This window comes from Saitoella complicata (assembly GCF_001661265.1).
Source record: "Saitoella complicata NRRL Y-17804 unplaced genomic scaffold SAICOscaffold_4, whole genome shotgun sequence".
Lineage (NCBI taxonomy): Eukaryota > Fungi > Ascomycota > Saitoellomycetes > Saitoellales > Saitoellaceae > Saitoella > Saitoella complicata.
The window spans coordinates 516,579-531,428 of record NW_017566995.1 but is presented as its reverse complement, the minus strand read 5'-3'; the positions used below and the strand labels follow the sequence as shown (position 1 = coordinate 531,428).

Sequence of the window (14,850 nt, the reverse complement as noted above, 5' to 3'; positions counted from 1 at the left end):
CCTTCGCCCTTTGGATCGGAAGATGAACTGTTACGGTGAGAAGTGTGCAGAGAACGGGGTGTTTCCGACCGTGTGCTCCGACACTCTAAGAATTTCGAGAAGGAACCTTATCCGAAGCTGGGGCCCGCGATCGGTTATCGGACGATGGCATTGGGGTGTTTGGTTTCGTAAACGAGATTAGAGGTGCTGTACCTTGCACTTGATGACCGTAGCAGAGCCTTGATCCGGAGGAAGCTCCCACGGCTCTCACCCCGCGCGTAGCACGACTATTAATAGCACATCCCCCTGCGCCGTTTGTTTAGTGGTGCTCGTGGCGCATGCACTCCTCGCGGACCACTGCATAACAAACGCCTTAACCTGAGCGCCTGAAAAACCTGGACGACAAGTATCGCCGGAAGAACGCGTCAAACAGCTCAAGGCCAGCGTATCACGGTTCTCCTTTCGTTTTCGTTTGATCAACGATTCAGGTCTCTCGGTCTTTCTACACGGCTAGCGGGTTCTTCGCCGTATCTTTCTTTTGGGTTTCGTGAGGTGCCTCGAGTGCTACGGGTATACGCTTGAAGGGAACGAATTGAGAGGAGAAGGATAGCATATATAAGGATTATTCAGGATGGGTTTCGGTGATTTCACTGAGATTTGTGAGAGGGCACAGTTGCCGCTGTGTTCGTTGGTGGGTGGATCACAAGGATTGGAGGCTACGTGTTATGCGAGAAATATCGAGTTGGCGAACACCATGATCTTCCAAGTCGGTACGTCTCATCTATGCCAGCATACATCTGGGCTTTACTGATCTGATGTGCTTTTAGCTACCGATTTCGTTCATCTTGGAGCGTTGGTCATGCTCGCTATCATGATCTTCCACGTCCGACAAAAATACACCGCCGTCGGCCGAAAAGAGATCTTGCATTTCTTTTTCATGTTTATGGCGCTTACCATTCTCTCGCTTCTTCTCGATGCTGGTGTCATTCCGCCGTCGTCGCCTGCGTATGCGTACTTTGTCGCGATCCAGTGTGGACTCGCGAGTGCTACAGCCTGGTGTCTCCTCATCAATGGTTTCGTCGGGTTCCAGTTCGCTGAGGATGGTACACCTGCCTCGTTGTGGTTCTTGCGGTCGACGAGTGCGGCGAGTTTCACCTTGACGTTCGTCATCTCGCTCTTCACCTTCCAGTCCTGGGCAAGCTTCGATAACACCAAGACGATGGCGTTGTTCATCGTTCTCTACATCCTCAACGCAGTCTTCCTGGCCATCTATTCCGTCCTCCAAGTCGTCCTCGTCCTCAACACCCTTGAAGACCGCTGGCCCCTCGGCGACCTCGCCTTCGGCGTCTTCTTCCTCATCGCCGGCCAAGTCCTCCTCTACGCCTTCTCCGCCGACATCTGCGAAGGCGCCCAGCACTACATCGATGGTCTCTTCCTCGCGACACTCTGTAACCTGTTGTCTGTGATGATGGTCTACAAGTATTGGGATTCACTTACGAAGGAGGATCTGGAGTTTAGTATTTCGACGAAGGCTACGAGTTGGGAGGTGAAGGAGTTGTTGCCGGAGGATGGGTATGCGGCGCCGTATGGGAGTAATTATGGGAGTGAGTATGGGAGTACGCATGCGCTGAATACGAGGATGAGTACGGCGTATCATAATGGATACGGCTATTGAAGCACGAAGGATACAAGGTGATATAGGAAGAGGGAGAGAAGAGTAGACGCGGCGAGAAGTGCTGCGCGAGAACAATTGCAGATGAATGCTATGCTTCCCAGTCTAGGTAGGGTAATATACATGGACCTTTTTGCGTTGAGCCGGGTGCGGGCTTATCGGGCTTATCGCTGTGTGCATGTGCTCTGACGTCGCGCGCCTCGATGCCTCGAAGTGAATGAAACGTCGACAAACGAACAATTGCGATTGACAATGGCTACAATCGAATCAGTCGCATCGGATGTTCTACTGGATCAGATCCTCCCGTTACTCGAAAACGCCGATATCGCATCCCTCTCACAAACATCCCGCGCTTTCCACACCCTCACTGATGAAGAGATCCTTTGGCGAAGGAAAGTCCAGGCGGATTTCAATCTTCCACCGCAGCCAGCTAGGCAGTCGGGCTGGAAGGAGTTGTATAGGGGGTTGGCTACTGCGCGAACGTTTACTTGGGGGTACGTACCACCGATTCAACTCGTTAACAAGTGCTGAATATGGGATAGTTCAACGGGAAATGGACGTTTAGGACACTCCTGGCCGGGTCGAGTCGGTGCAGTGAGTAGACCTAAGGAAGTTCGGGAGGTTAGAGGGGAGTGTATCGTTGATATAGTCGCAGGGGGGTTTGGGTTCCATGCGTTGACGAGTAAGGGGAAGGTGTATGGATGGGGAACGGTACGGTTAAACAAACGGTCTATGGGTGTACAGGCTGATCAAATCGTATAGGTTGGTCCATTTGGTGTACACGAGCGCCCTGAGGCACGGCCGAAGAGGGTGAATTTCCCGGGGTATGTCAAGACCCGGGCGATTTCGGCGGGGAGGTCACATATGATCGCACTCGATGATGCCGGCAAGCTCTGGGAGTGGCATTCGTTCAAGGATATTGATCTTGGGACGATTGGGTTTCCGGGATTGGAGGAGAAGGAGTTCGTGAGTATCTCGGCTGGGTGGGGGTTTAGTGCGGCATTGGTGAGGAAGCATGGTATTGTGGTTTGGTGGGAGGATGATACGATGTATGATTTGAGGGCGGATTATGTTACGGTTCCGGGTACGGAGGATGTTGTTGCGATGTCTGCTGGGGCTGGGTTTCTGGTCTACTTGACTGCGTCGGGGGATGTGTACCGGGTTACCACGCACTCGGAGAGTGACTTGCTCTCGACACCACCGGTTCACCTTGAGCGGTTTTCTCAGCCACAGGCGGCGGGGTCTGCGCACTTATCCGGCAATTTCAACAGTTTTGCGGTCTTCAACACCGCTACTGGCGCCGTTCTCCTCGGGTCGAAAGATACATCTACAACACCCGACTCCGAGCCCTTGACACCGCCTGAATTACAGAGTCGAGGTGTCATCAGCGTTGCATGGGGTGACTACCATGCCCTAGCATGCTGCGAAGACGGTACCCTCCTGTCCTGGGGTAAGGAGTCGCAGTCCTGTGGATGCCTAGGTCTCGGCCCACACCTCGAAGTCAGGGAAAAGAATCTGGAGGGATATCAGCAAGACGCAGATGGGATTAAGATGACGAAAGCTACCACAGTCGATATGCCGGGGAAGGTGTTCGCTGTCGCAGCTGGTGGGTGGCATTCTGGCGCTCTTTGCGTTATGGACGATGAGTACGAATCTGAAAATGAAGACCATTCCAAGATTCTGGGAGGGACAGTGCACGTCGGCGTAAGGGGTGGTATCATGCGCCCGCCGCCGGTATGGAACCCTGGTCCGGTTATGATGCCTGGACCGGTTATCACGCAGCTTGGGGAAGGAGGCGAGATGCAGCCTGTGACAGGTGAACAGGCTCCTGAGGGCCATCCGAGTCATCATAATCTTGGGCCTCTGTTTTTGAGGAGGCCGAGGGTGTCAGGGGAAGGATTTGCGCAGGATGGACAAGGTGGTAGCGAAGGTGGCGAAGGCTCGTCCGGTGGATTGGCCGCGGAGCCTGATAATACGTGAGGAAGCTTGATAGATGCGTTGAACGATACCAGCAATACCCTTCGTATCATAAGGAGAACAAAGCTCGTTTCTAATCATACATTTTGCAGTACGCGTGGGAATAATTTCATCTCCACACTCTCTGCCTACGTCCTCCCAAAACGTGCCCCTCCCATACCTGACTGACACCCCTACGCCCCAAGCTTCGCAACACCCTCCTCGACCCACTCCACATTACTAACGAATCCCATGAAACTCTCCGCATTATCCACACACGCCGAATGATGTCCAATAGGGCTCGTCGTCGCACAGCAATCGTCGAGCATGATAACGTCGAATCCAAGGTTCATTGCATCGATGAAGGAGGACATGACGCATTGATCGGTGTTTACGCCAGTGAAGATGAGGGTGTCGATACCGCGGGAACGAAGAGTGTCTTCGAGACGGGTGCCAGGGAATCCGGAGATGCGGTATTTGTCGATGAGAATATCCTCGGGGAGCATCTCCGGCTTCAAGCTATCGTGGACGTCTGCAGACCAGGTGTCTTTAACGAGGAGTTTCCCGAGGCCATCAGGAAGTTCGCTACCGAAGCCTGTGTAAACACCAGGGTTCGCCTTGCCTTCTTTCCCATCAGCATCGGCCTGAACCGAGAATGTCGTGGGCAATGAAAAGGAGCGTAAGATGATCGGTGGCATCCCATCGCAATTCGCCGGAACACCCCAGTTAATCCATACCACAATACCACCCGCCTTCCTGACCGCCTTGCACGCCCTCGCAATCCCTGGCGACAAGTTACGACCACCATCACCCCTTCCCAACTTCTCGGACAAAAAGAAGTTCTGCATGTCAATGACGACAAGAGCGGTACGGCGGGGAGCGAGGAGGAGGGATTGGGTTGTTGTGCGGAGGGCGAGGGTGGCGGAGGGAGGACAGCGCTGACGGGTTAAGTCATAGGTTTGGGAGGAGGGGTGGTAGAGCCAGTGGTTCTCGTCTGTGCCGATTTTGAGGGTGTCTGAAGCTACCTTCGAGGTCGTGGGAGGAGGTGCAGCGGCATCGATGTCGACTTCGTGAGGCATTGTTTCGGGATCTGTAGTGACAAATTGCTTTACAGGAGTACATTTGAGATGATTCTACGATCTTATATAGCAGATCAAAGGGCCTGTTGATAGGAAGAAAGGTGCTCGCGTTCGTCGGGTAAAGGGTTGGAGGCCGTAAACGAGCGCGGGGAAGCTTCAAAGGATGCATCCTTCCCCACACTGATAGAGGCGATAACGTTAAGGCAACGGGAGATCTACGGAGAACGTCAGAAGCTTAAACGTTGATTGTCATTCAAAGCTGCCTTAGCCATTGCGAACAGCCGTTTGTGTTTTTGTCCATGATGATGCCTTCAACAATTCCATGCCATGCCGTAATAAAGACTCCTGCCCTCTCCAATGCAACGTCTATGATAATCATGATCAATCACTCTCATCAGCATCCAGACCTGAATCATGGTCTATATCCTGAAAACCAACATGATGCATACCAATCGGAACAGGTGCAATGATCGTATCATCCGGTTCCCTCTCCTCCTCGTCTCCCTCGTTCATAACCACCCCTCCCTGTTCCAAACTCGGTTCACCGACGCCAGCCCTGTCCGCATCCATTTCAAACGGCGTCATCCCCTTCGTCAAATTCTTCCAATGAAAGGGGTTCCTCCGTACCTCCCCCTCACTCTCACTATCCGTCCGCGCCCTATCTTCGACCTCGAACGACAAAGCCCCCCAATGAAACTCATCAAAGTCCTCCTCACTCTGCGTCTCGCTCTGCGACTCCGCGTTGGGTGCGATTCGTGACATTGGGATGTTGATGTAGTCGCACAAGTACTTGAGGTCCGCGTATTTCCACATATGGGCATCGCCTTCGATGAGGATGTTTTTCCAGTTTTGGTTGAAGCCAAACCAGTCGCAGATTTGTTTGAGGGCGAGTTGAATTACTTCGTCATATCGACCGCCAGGTTGGCGGGAGAGGTACCGGTAGCAGTCGATGAGATGGCGACCGAAGGTGGCAGGCTTTTTGCGTTGAAGTTTTGATTCTTCAGAATCTAGCTCTTCTCTTATAACTTTGCGTTTCGCCCATTTCTCATTCTGGCGCTCAAATTCAGTTAAAGGTTCAGCCGGAGTTTGAACTTGAGCCTCAACATCTTCGTCTTCAGCTTTGGCAACGCCTTCGCTTTGAGCTTCCGGTTCACCGTCTCCTTGACGTCCACCGTCCTGTTCATTGCCATCCTCTCTCTCTTCGCTGTCTTCCGCGTCAGATATCGACTCCGGCTTCATGTCCAAAGGCCTCGAAAGGATAACCTGCGAGTTCAACACACGGTACACCTCCGCAATAAACTCCGTGTTCTCCTTCACCTCATACGCATGCTGCGTCTCAACCCACATCTTGACTGTTTTCCACTGTTCGCGCCAAGCAGAACTAAATGTCCAATCCAAGCGGTTGAACCATTCCTCCTCCCATCTCCTCAACATTTCGTGGCCTTCCTTGCGACGGATCCTGGCACGAAGTTTGCAGTAGTCTCGGAAGAGTGGGAACGGGAAGGCTTCTTGGATTGCGTATCCGATGGCGGTCCACATGATCTCACGTAGACCGGCTTCCCAGTTCCACATCGATGGTGTCCAAGATTCGTGGTCCATGACCTGGGCCACGTCCATGCACAGTTCGCCGACAACCCATTCACCCTTGTTGTCGTAATCTGCCGGATTATGCATCTGAGAAACCACGAACGAAGCGACGTTCCCGTCGACGAATCCTTCACCCGGCTCTGCGAGTCGGGTCTGGCCACGTCGACAAAGTCTGATCATCTGTAGTTGAGCCCACTGTACCAAGTCGTCGATTAAGTAATACTTTGCACCCCTATATACCTCTAGGAGTTCATTCGCCAAAGCGATCAGGTCTGGTTTCGGCGATTTCCAGCCCCCAATGCGCGGACCGAGGTCGCTGGGTAGCCAACCATAGACGTACTCGTGAAAGTAGTGAAATGTTCGGATCGAGAACGTAACGTCTTGCACCTGGTAGAGATTCTGATTGGCATCACCAAAACTTGAGGAGAATAGTATTTCAAAGTACGGCACGCGCAGAAGGAGCACGAACTTGTGCATAGGGTAGTCAGCAAACAAGCTCCCGTCTTCGTGTCGATGAGTTGTCGTGTCAGGTAGCATACTGTAGAGATCGAGCTCCTTCGTCGGGATCTCATCCTTTGTTATGAAAAGCCGTAGCGTAATATCTGAAGTTACGTGACGGTTCCGAAGGTCCCGCCAGCCATCACTTGCGTAGGCCTGCACGACTCGCAGTTGAACACCTTCGTACTGGCGCTCATGGATCTTTACCATCTGCGATGTCGTCCCTGTAACAGCGTTCTGCCGAGTCACTAACTGTCCCCAACCACCCGGAGCTGCCGTAAACAAGAACGTTTGTCGAGACTCTTGAGTAGCACGGCTCACCACCGTCGTATACTTTCCCATGATCGCCGAATGACACCAGATCTTCTTGCCTGTTGGGGTTTCGTAGCATACATCAGCATAGAAACGTTCTGCTTCCTTCCTGAGCTGATTCAAGTCGGTCTTCCAAGCATCTAGCAAATCCATGTCGTCGATGATCTTCCACTCCTCTTCGGTAAGAAACTCGATGTCTTCAACGTCAAGTTCAGGATCCGTGGGATCGTTCCAAGTGGTTGCACCAGGAGCTTCAGCATTGCGGTCGTAAGTCATGAGATGGCCCGGTACATTGAGCTCGAAGAGGGCCGGGGGTACTGCTAAGGGATGCCGTTTACCAGAGACGATGACCCTCCGGTACATATATGGACCGTCAATAGACAGTTGCGACATCCTTTACCCGGACTTTCAGGGGTTTTGTGCGATAAATAGAAAAGAAAATGATGCAGAGGAGAATTGAGCAAGCTGAATGCGTTTCGAGAATGGTCCGTGATTGTTATTTGTATTCGGGTTGTATGCGTGACGCTGACGCAAACAAGCGGCGGGTTGCCCTGACCCAAGCCTCCTCCGCATTCGTAGGATAACAGGTAACCCGCCGCAGAGTCGAGCTGATCCGCACTCAATGCTATGGACACGACCGGTTATGCTCCAGGGACCAATAGAGGACCTCCAATTCTGCTCCTGATTCTCATATTCTTCTTCCTTACGTCTGGAGGACCGGCACAACCACCTGTAGTCACTCCGCGCGACGTCTTGGAAGCAGAAATACAGAAGGCGCGAGATATACGATGGATAGCGGGGAATAGTACGTGGGAGGGTAGAGTGCCTTCTAATCTTACCGGGGTAAGGGAACGTTGTCGTTGAGTGCTGAAAGACTACTTAGCTGACTGCTCCTTCACAGGCAAACTCCGATTTACCACCACAAGTTCAGGCAGCCCGGAATGCTCTGATCCATAACGGGAATGTAAAAGAGGCAGTATATCATGCGAATGTGTCCGGCTTCGCATACGCAGACTGGTCCAGCGTAATGCCGCCACCAGAAGTCAACGAGAACTCCACTTTACCCCCAGACTTGATCTCGTGGGATTGGTCAGCTCCAGGAAAAATGAAGCTCTACCTTGCGGAGAAGGATACAGAAAACATCAATGGAACTCAATTGATAGACGTCAGTTCGACAGTGGCCTTTCCCATGGTGACACGCTAATCGTATTTACAGGCTACGCTCGATCTTGAATCATCGTCTGAGCTTTCTTACTCCATCAAATTCAGAGGAGCACATATCCTGTCTGACGGTCTCATGGTTTTCTCCTCAGACTCCACATCAAACTTCTACGGCTACGAAGCATTACCGCACTTCATGCCGGCTGAACGTTACTTTAACGGAACGAAAGCCCTCGTCCTGGATCAACTGGACCGCAAGATCAAGTCCGATGAGCGCAGTCTCGAATTTGGTACATTAGACCTGGTGCCCGATGACGATGTGAAGAGGTGCGATTGGTTCGCCTGGGTGCAGTTGATGCCCGTGAAGGAGAGTGAAGAGCGGTTGCGACTGATCGAGCAAGAAGCGCGGCTCTCCACCGGTGCTTTGCCATTCACGGCGATCCCGCCTGTCGTTCACTCAGCTGTTGTGTATTCACCTTCGTGCAACATTGCGCTTCAGTGGAAAGATGCTCAGGGGCAGGTCATGAAGACATTCTTTGGCTCTGCTCGCTCGGTAGCATCTTTCGCCGCTCTGAATGCATTCATCCAGGTTACCCTTCTCATCCACCAGCTCGGACAGACATCAACACCGTCCCAGATGAGCAAAGTCTCCTTCTGGACAATTGCGATCATGGCAGTCATGGACGGGTACCTTTCCATCATTTACTTGTCTGTGGGAATGCTCACCGAGAGCTTATTCCTGCCCTTCGTCACAGCAGCCTTTATCACCTTCGTTCTTGTCAGCATCTTCGGGATGCGTCTACTCTTGGTCGTTTGGCAGACACAAGAACCCGAACGCCGAGCAGCACGAGCACCGCCCGTCCCTCCTCGCCCACAACCTGCCGCCGATGGCCCGCTCCCAGCGCCCGCAACCGCTGCACAACCAACCCCAACTCCGGCTCCGGTACAAGAAGAGTCAACAGGCATTGGCTCGCTCTACGCCAGATTCTACTTCCTCGTCTTCGTCCTCTTCCTCATCTCTCTCCACGTCATGTTCTCATTCCCACCAACGCTCCGCCGTTACGTCCTGAACGCCCTCATGTTCAGTCTCTACTCCTTCTGGGTGCCACAGATCTACCGTAACGCGATCCGTGGAACGAGGAAAGCTTTTGGGTGGTGGTTTGTCATTGGGATGAGTGTGGGGAGGTTGTGCATCCCGGGGTTGTACACGTACATCTTGCCTGGGAACCTCGTGTTCCTCGGTGAGGAGAGGGGGCTCTGGGGATTTGTTCTTATCGCTTGGATGCAACTACAGCTTCTGGTACTTGCATCACAGCAACTCCTTGGACCACGGTGGTTCATTCCCGGCAAGTACCTTCCGCCGGTGTACGACTACCACCCCATCCTACCACCTACAGATGAGGAAGCAAACCAACGACCAGATTGTGCGATTTGTATGGCACCGGTTGAGATACCACATAGCGCTGCAACGAGTGTGCTGAGTAGGCAGGGGTATATGGTACCGCCTTGTGGACACGTCTTCCATTCGGGGTGTCTGGAGGAATGGATGAGAGTACGGTTACAATGTCCTGTATGTCGATGTGGACTACCCCCATGTTGAGAGCACTCCTTCTTTTTGCCTCAAGACATAGCCTTCGAGCTGCTCAATGCATAGCATAGCAGATACCAAGAGACAGTCTATTCTCTGACCAAACGTAAAGGTTTCGTATCCTGTAATCAAACAATCTCCAGGGCGCTTGTATATAGTGCTGCCCCCTTCCCAAAAACATTAAGCAATAAAATATGCAATCCGCCCATCGAATCAGTTCCCACCTAATACCTTGACCACCCCGGACCGCAGCCCCCTAATCCACCAATAACCATTCGTTCATATGCGGGTAGCACGCGCGACTTAGAACGTACTCCAAACCCAGTCCTGAGGTACAGAGGGCATAGGCATCTGGTTTGCCTGGTCTTCGCTTGCCTCTGAACGCTCACTCGTCTGCCTCGAGATCGTCATGGGTCCCTCGCTCATCGTCCGCGTGGGGGTATGCCTCCTCAACTGCTCAACCTTCCCTCCTTTAGCCACCTGGTCCGCAGGCCCACCAGTCGTCCCCGCAGAGGACGGCGACGGCGTCGGCACATTCTGTGACCTCCTCCATGAATCCCACTCCCTCGCACATCTCGGACACGCCCGACTCATGACGCCCTCATCATGAAACATCGCACTCTCATCCAACCGAACCGTCGCCCTCGAGTGCTGCGCACAGAAAATGTCACCACAGCGTCGACAGTGGTGGCGGCGGTCCCATACGCCGAATTTGATGTGGCAGGTCGAGGCGGCGCATTCTTGGGCTGCGGAATCGGGTTTCCAGTGTTCACGCATTGGGGTGACGGTGGGACGGTGGCCGATGGTTTTGGAGGAGGAGTCGGAGGGGGTTGGTGAGGGTGGAGCGGTGTAGGAGCCGTAGTTTGCCATAGTTGGGAGATCGCGGAGGGTTGGTGGACGGTAGGAGGATTGTCGTAGTGCTGCGGATCGTTAGTAAGACGGACAATGACCAGCGAGGAAAGCTATGTACCTGCTGGCCTATACATCGGACTCTTTGGTGGGTTGCCTGGGTGGTTGTGTAGAGCTATCTGACTTGCTTCACGCCGCAACGGTGGTAGGGTCTCCTCTGGCTTGGTGTTGACGGTAGATGGTGAGGTCGTAGGACCTTTCATGGGACCCATCGTAGGGTTTGTAGGGCGGGTCTATATACCATGTCAACATCACATGTCGGGACGGCATCCGGCACAGCTACACAAACCTTGCGGGTAAGAGCGTAGACGTCCATTGGTTCAGATGATGCGTTATGAGGCGGGGTAGCTTGCTAATGTCTTGAACCTTATATGATTCAAGAATGTTGCCGTATGACAGGATCTGACTGCAGCTGGGTTCGGGGTTGCGTACGTATATCGACCCGGATCGCAGGTACTGACGTGAAACGGCCGACGGCGAAGCGATTTAGACGTTGAAGCGCAAAACGCGCAGACTGAAATTGATAAGTCAGCCGATATGGGTTAGATGAGATTCCTGCTGGAAATCTTTAAGGTTAAGGCGGGGGAATGCCGGGGTCTGTATGTGCAGGCTGTCGAGTTAATACAACTGGGTTCGAAGTTTCTGCGGTTCCTTCGAGAGCTTCGAGGTGGCAGCTACGCCCGCCCAACCCCATTTAGCGCTGCATCGGAGATAAGGTAGCACGCTTACTGGCTACGTAGTTGTACGTGAGGCTTATGATGATTTGAAATATTTGAATAGGGCGACTCGATGATTTCTACGGGGAGTTTGTTCGCTGTGTTTGGCTGCTGGATGGTGGGTGATGCTCAGTTCATGACGAGGCGATGTTCGCTTGGAGTTGCCTCGAATGCGAGCCAGACGCAATCCTGAGCCCTCAATATAGATGAGATTATTGGCCGGTTAGGTCCGAAAAGGATGACATGAAGATGAAGAGGACATCAGTGCAGACATTACCGAGTTCGAGTTGCAACCGAAAATTCGAACGTGGGAATTCGCAATCGCGCACCGAAACTCGATCAGGAGCATTAAGAGAACCAGTTGCAGAGGGACAACGTTGAGAAGAGGAGGTACATGTATATTATGCTAATTTCTATCTCCTTTGCCTGTCCTGCAGCCAACCCATTTCTATCTTATCACTTTTCCTATTCTACCACATCACTCGCTTAGAGAGCATTCTCCTCACGAGCAGACCTATTCTTGCGCCCAATAGCAAAGAGGGATCCAGGAGCGTGCTGAATCCAAACCTGCTCAGGAGTCAAGACACGGCCGTTCTTGAAAGTCTCAGGGACGAACAAGAAGAATCCAACGAAGAGGATACCACAGCATGCAGTGAAGACGAACCAAACGTTGGCACCGATAGCCTCCTGGATAGGCAAGAAGATCAAACCGATGACGAAGGCAGACAACCAACAGATGCTGAGACCGAGGGACTGAGCAACACCGGCGGCACGGATGTCGACGATCTCGGGGGTGATGATGAAGGGCAAGGGACCAATACCACCAGAGTAGCAGATGATAAGCATGATCAAACCGAACATGCCCAATCCCTTCTGGACCTCAGCGTTGTTGATGTTCAATCCGATACCGAGAACGATGGTGAAGATACCGTAGGATCCAATAGACCACAACTCAAGGGTACGACGACCGACACGGTTGAGGAGGACAACGGGGATGAAGGTAGCGAGAAGCTGGATAGCGGAGAGAGTGATGGAAAGAGCCTGAGCCTTGTCGGGCATTAGACGAGTCAAGATGTTGGTAGAGAAGAAGTTGACAGCGTTAATACCACACCACTGCTGACCCAACATGACGAAAAGGGTAGCAACGAAGGGCTTGCGCCACTCGCGAGCGAAGATGAACTTCCAGAAGGGAATGGCCTCGTGGGAACGGGCGGCAGTACGGGGTCCAGGGGAACCAATGCGCTCGATGTCCTCGACCTCAGTGTTGTCGTGCTTCTCGACGGAGATCTCGTTCTTGGCCTCGTGGATGATGGAGGGTGCACGGGAAACGGAGGCGGAGGCGGGCTTGGAACCCTCGGGGGTAACCATAGCAGAGTCAACGGGAGCGGACTCCTTGATAGCAGGGAACAAGGCAGCGTTGCCAGCGTGCTCGGGAAGTGGCTCATCGGCATCCTTGGCCTCCTCGTTGTGGAGCATAGCGTAGATCTCGGCCTCGATCTCAGGGTGGTCAGACGGAAGACCCCGGAGCTTACCGAGCTGGTACTTGGCCTTCTCGATGTCCTGACCGAAGGTAGCGAGCCACTTGGGAGACTCGCCGACGACAAGGGTAACACATAACTGCGTCAAGGCCAAAATGAGACCGATGAAGAAGATGATACGCCAGAGGGAGGTGGTTGACAAAGCCAAACCGAAGATGTTGACGAGCAAGATACCAGTGCAAATAGCCAACTGGGAAGCAACACCAAGGGGACCCTTCAAGTGAGCAGGAGCAGACTCGTTGAGCCAGAGAGATCCGATGACACCGGCGAAACCAGCACCGACACCGAGGATAAGACGGCCGACGACCATCATGGCGTAGTTGGTAGCGAAGGTGAAGATGAATCCACCGACGAGGAAGATGAAGGAGTAGAGAAGAGTGGACTTCTGACGACCGAAACGATCGGCGGTAGTCTGGGAAGCCAAAGCACCGATCATACCACCCAAGTTGTAGAGAGCGGTGACCATGGAGTATTGGTTGTCATTGAGAGAGATACAGTTGGGAAGGTTGAGGTGCGCGTTCACGTTGGTACCGGAGAGATCAATAGTTTGACAGCGGACGACCTTCTCGGGCGTGTTCAACGCGGCGATGTGGTAACCATACTGGAAGGTACCCAAAATGATCGAGGTGACCACAAGGAAGAAATACTGCCAAACGAACCGCAATTAGTACCCCGAAACCGCAAAAACGGGATCATTGAACTCACAGGACTCGCTCTCGAAGCACCGGCCATCGTTAAATTTCACTCAAAAAAACTTCGAAAGACTGAGCAGACGGAACTGGAGACCCCGGACGGAGGAAGAACTGGGGCAAATGCTGGCCCTAAAAGGAGATCGTCGTGGGGGGAGATGCGGATCTGGAGAAAATGAAAAAAAATCTACGAGGCCCTTATAAACCCTTGGCGGGCCATCTTCGGAAGACCGCCGAGGGTTTAGGGTGTCGTAAGTCGAGTCTTTTGGTGCGATACTAGCGGAATCGGATGATAGTTTTTCCTTAGAGACCATTAACGCCGGAACATGCGCGCAGTGCAGCGCCTCCCGCTGGAATAGAGTACGTGAATGCTACGCCATCGGAGTCGAACGGGGGTTCATTCTAATGCCAAATGGCAATTCAAGCACGGAACTGGGGCCGTAGCACACTCCTCGCACGGGGAAGGACGGAACTGGGACCCCATCTGGACCTCCACGAAGCGTTTTCCACGCCATCCTGGGGCAAGCGCACCTCAACTCAACGAATTGAACCCGCAGTAACGTTGCGCAATTGCGAAGCCTCAACAGTAACTGGACGTCCGATGGCGTCAAGGCGTCCTGGTTGTTCCGAATGTACCAGTAGACGCCATTCCCGGCTCGGACGGGTCGCATTCCTGACGCTCTTACCGAGAAGCCCCCGAATTTGGTGTACATGTGCGCTACCACAACTGCTGTACCAGCCGGCGATACACGGGAGTAACAGAGGTCGGGACCAAACGACAGAACCAATTGAAATACATTGTGCACGGCCTTATTGGCAAGAGCAGGTTCAAGATCAACAAGTATCGATTTTAGATAGTGTATCATAGCGTATCGTAGGTATATACTTCCAAAAATTAACCGAATATCCAAAGTCCAAAAGAAGGTATCACAAGAGTCCCAAAGCATACAAACAGACCAACAAGTCCAAAAACAAAAGAGGGATCGACCAGCTCTCCTCACTCGACACTTACTTTTTTTGCTTCAGCTCTTTCTCGAGTTTTCGTAGAAGGCGCGCAAAGGCTTCGGTTCATCCTCCGGCGCTAAAAAAAACATATAGCCGGTACGGATGCATCTCGGGCATGAGCCACACACAGGCCTTCTCCATAGGGTATCAAACAACACAGC

The 14,850-nt window shown here is 52.8% G+C and overlaps 8 protein-coding genes across 8 annotated transcripts; 3 read left to right on the top strand and 5 right to left on the bottom strand.

Annotated features, from left to right (window-relative positions):
- Positions 1-570: 570 nt before the first annotated feature.
- On the top strand, positions 571-1,654 carry SAICODRAFT_69746 (uncharacterized protein; the record flags this gene model as incomplete). Its single annotated transcript, XM_019170503.1, has 2 exons — positions 571-749; positions 807-1,654. Exons 1-2 carry the CDS (start codon positions 611-613, stop codon positions 1,652-1,654), a joined length of 987 nt encoding a protein of 328 aa, XP_019026251.1. The 5' UTR covers positions 571-610.
- A 249-nt stretch (positions 1,655-1,903) lies between these two features.
- SAICODRAFT_23804 (RCC1/BLIP-II protein) lies at positions 1,904-3,631 on the top strand (the record flags this gene model as incomplete). The annotated part of the gene is made up of 3 exons (XM_019166726.1): positions 1,904-2,145; positions 2,194-2,362; positions 2,414-3,631. The coding sequence occupies 3 exons, from the start codon at positions 1,904-1,906 to the stop codon at positions 3,629-3,631; spliced, it is 1,629 nt and encodes a 542-aa protein (XP_019026250.1).
- A 136-nt stretch (positions 3,632-3,767) lies between these two features.
- Positions 3,768-4,920, bottom strand: SAICODRAFT_29288 (Isochorismatase hydrolase). Its single transcript, XM_019167368.1, has one exon. The coding sequence runs from the start codon at positions 4,684-4,686 to the stop codon at positions 3,802-3,804; it is 885 nt and encodes a 294-aa protein (XP_019026249.1). The 5' UTR covers positions 4,687-4,920; the 3' UTR covers positions 3,768-3,801.
- SAICODRAFT_199860 (uncharacterized protein) lies at positions 4,877-7,593 on the bottom strand. The gene has a single exon (XM_019166188.1). It carries the CDS (start codon positions 7,474-7,476, stop codon positions 5,068-5,070), a length of 2,409 nt encoding a protein of 802 aa, XP_019026248.1. The 5' UTR covers positions 7,477-7,593; the 3' UTR covers positions 4,877-5,067.
- A 517-nt stretch (positions 7,594-8,110) lies between these two features.
- Positions 8,111-9,844, top strand: SAICODRAFT_33744 (uncharacterized protein; the record flags this gene model as incomplete). Its single annotated transcript, XM_019168314.1, has 2 exons — positions 8,111-8,248; positions 8,300-9,844. 2 exons carry the CDS (start codon positions 8,111-8,113, stop codon positions 9,842-9,844), a joined length of 1,683 nt encoding a protein of 560 aa, XP_019026247.1.
- A 291-nt stretch (positions 9,845-10,135) lies between these two features.
- Positions 10,136-11,057, bottom strand: SAICODRAFT_5733 (uncharacterized protein; the record flags this gene model as incomplete). Its single annotated transcript, XM_019169524.1, has 3 exons — positions 10,136-10,752; positions 10,803-10,974; positions 11,031-11,057. The coding sequence occupies 3 exons, from the start codon at positions 11,055-11,057 to the stop codon at positions 10,136-10,138; spliced, it is 816 nt and encodes a 271-aa protein (XP_019026246.1).
- An 886-nt stretch (positions 11,058-11,943) lies between these two features.
- On the bottom strand, positions 11,944-13,727 carry SAICODRAFT_5732 (general substrate transporter; the record flags this gene model as incomplete). The annotated part of the gene is made up of 2 exons (XM_019169523.1): positions 11,944-13,641; positions 13,701-13,727. The coding sequence occupies 2 exons, from the start codon at positions 13,725-13,727 to the stop codon at positions 11,944-11,946; spliced, it is 1,725 nt and encodes a 574-aa protein (XP_019026245.1).
- A 243-nt stretch (positions 13,728-13,970) lies between these two features.
- Positions 13,971-14,787, bottom strand: SAICODRAFT_199800 (uncharacterized protein). The gene has a single exon (XM_019166187.1). It carries the CDS (start codon positions 14,629-14,631, stop codon positions 14,056-14,058), a length of 576 nt encoding a protein of 191 aa, XP_019026244.1. The 5' UTR covers positions 14,632-14,787; the 3' UTR covers positions 13,971-14,055.
- Positions 14,788-14,850: the final 63 nt, after the last annotated feature.

What these genes read in the sequence shown, in the direction of transcription:
- SAICODRAFT_29288 (XM_019167368.1), bottom strand. Translation starts at nt 4,686, where the DNA reads ATGCCTCACGAAGTCGACATCGATGCCGCTGCACCTCCTCCCACGACC.
- SAICODRAFT_199860 (XM_019166188.1), bottom strand. Translation starts at nt 7,476, where the DNA reads ATGTCGCAACTGTCTATTGACGGTCCATATATGTACCGGAGGGTCATC.
- SAICODRAFT_199800 (XM_019166187.1), bottom strand. Translation starts at nt 14,631, where the DNA reads ATGCTTTGGGACTCTTGTGATACCTTCTTTTGGACTTTGGATATTCGG.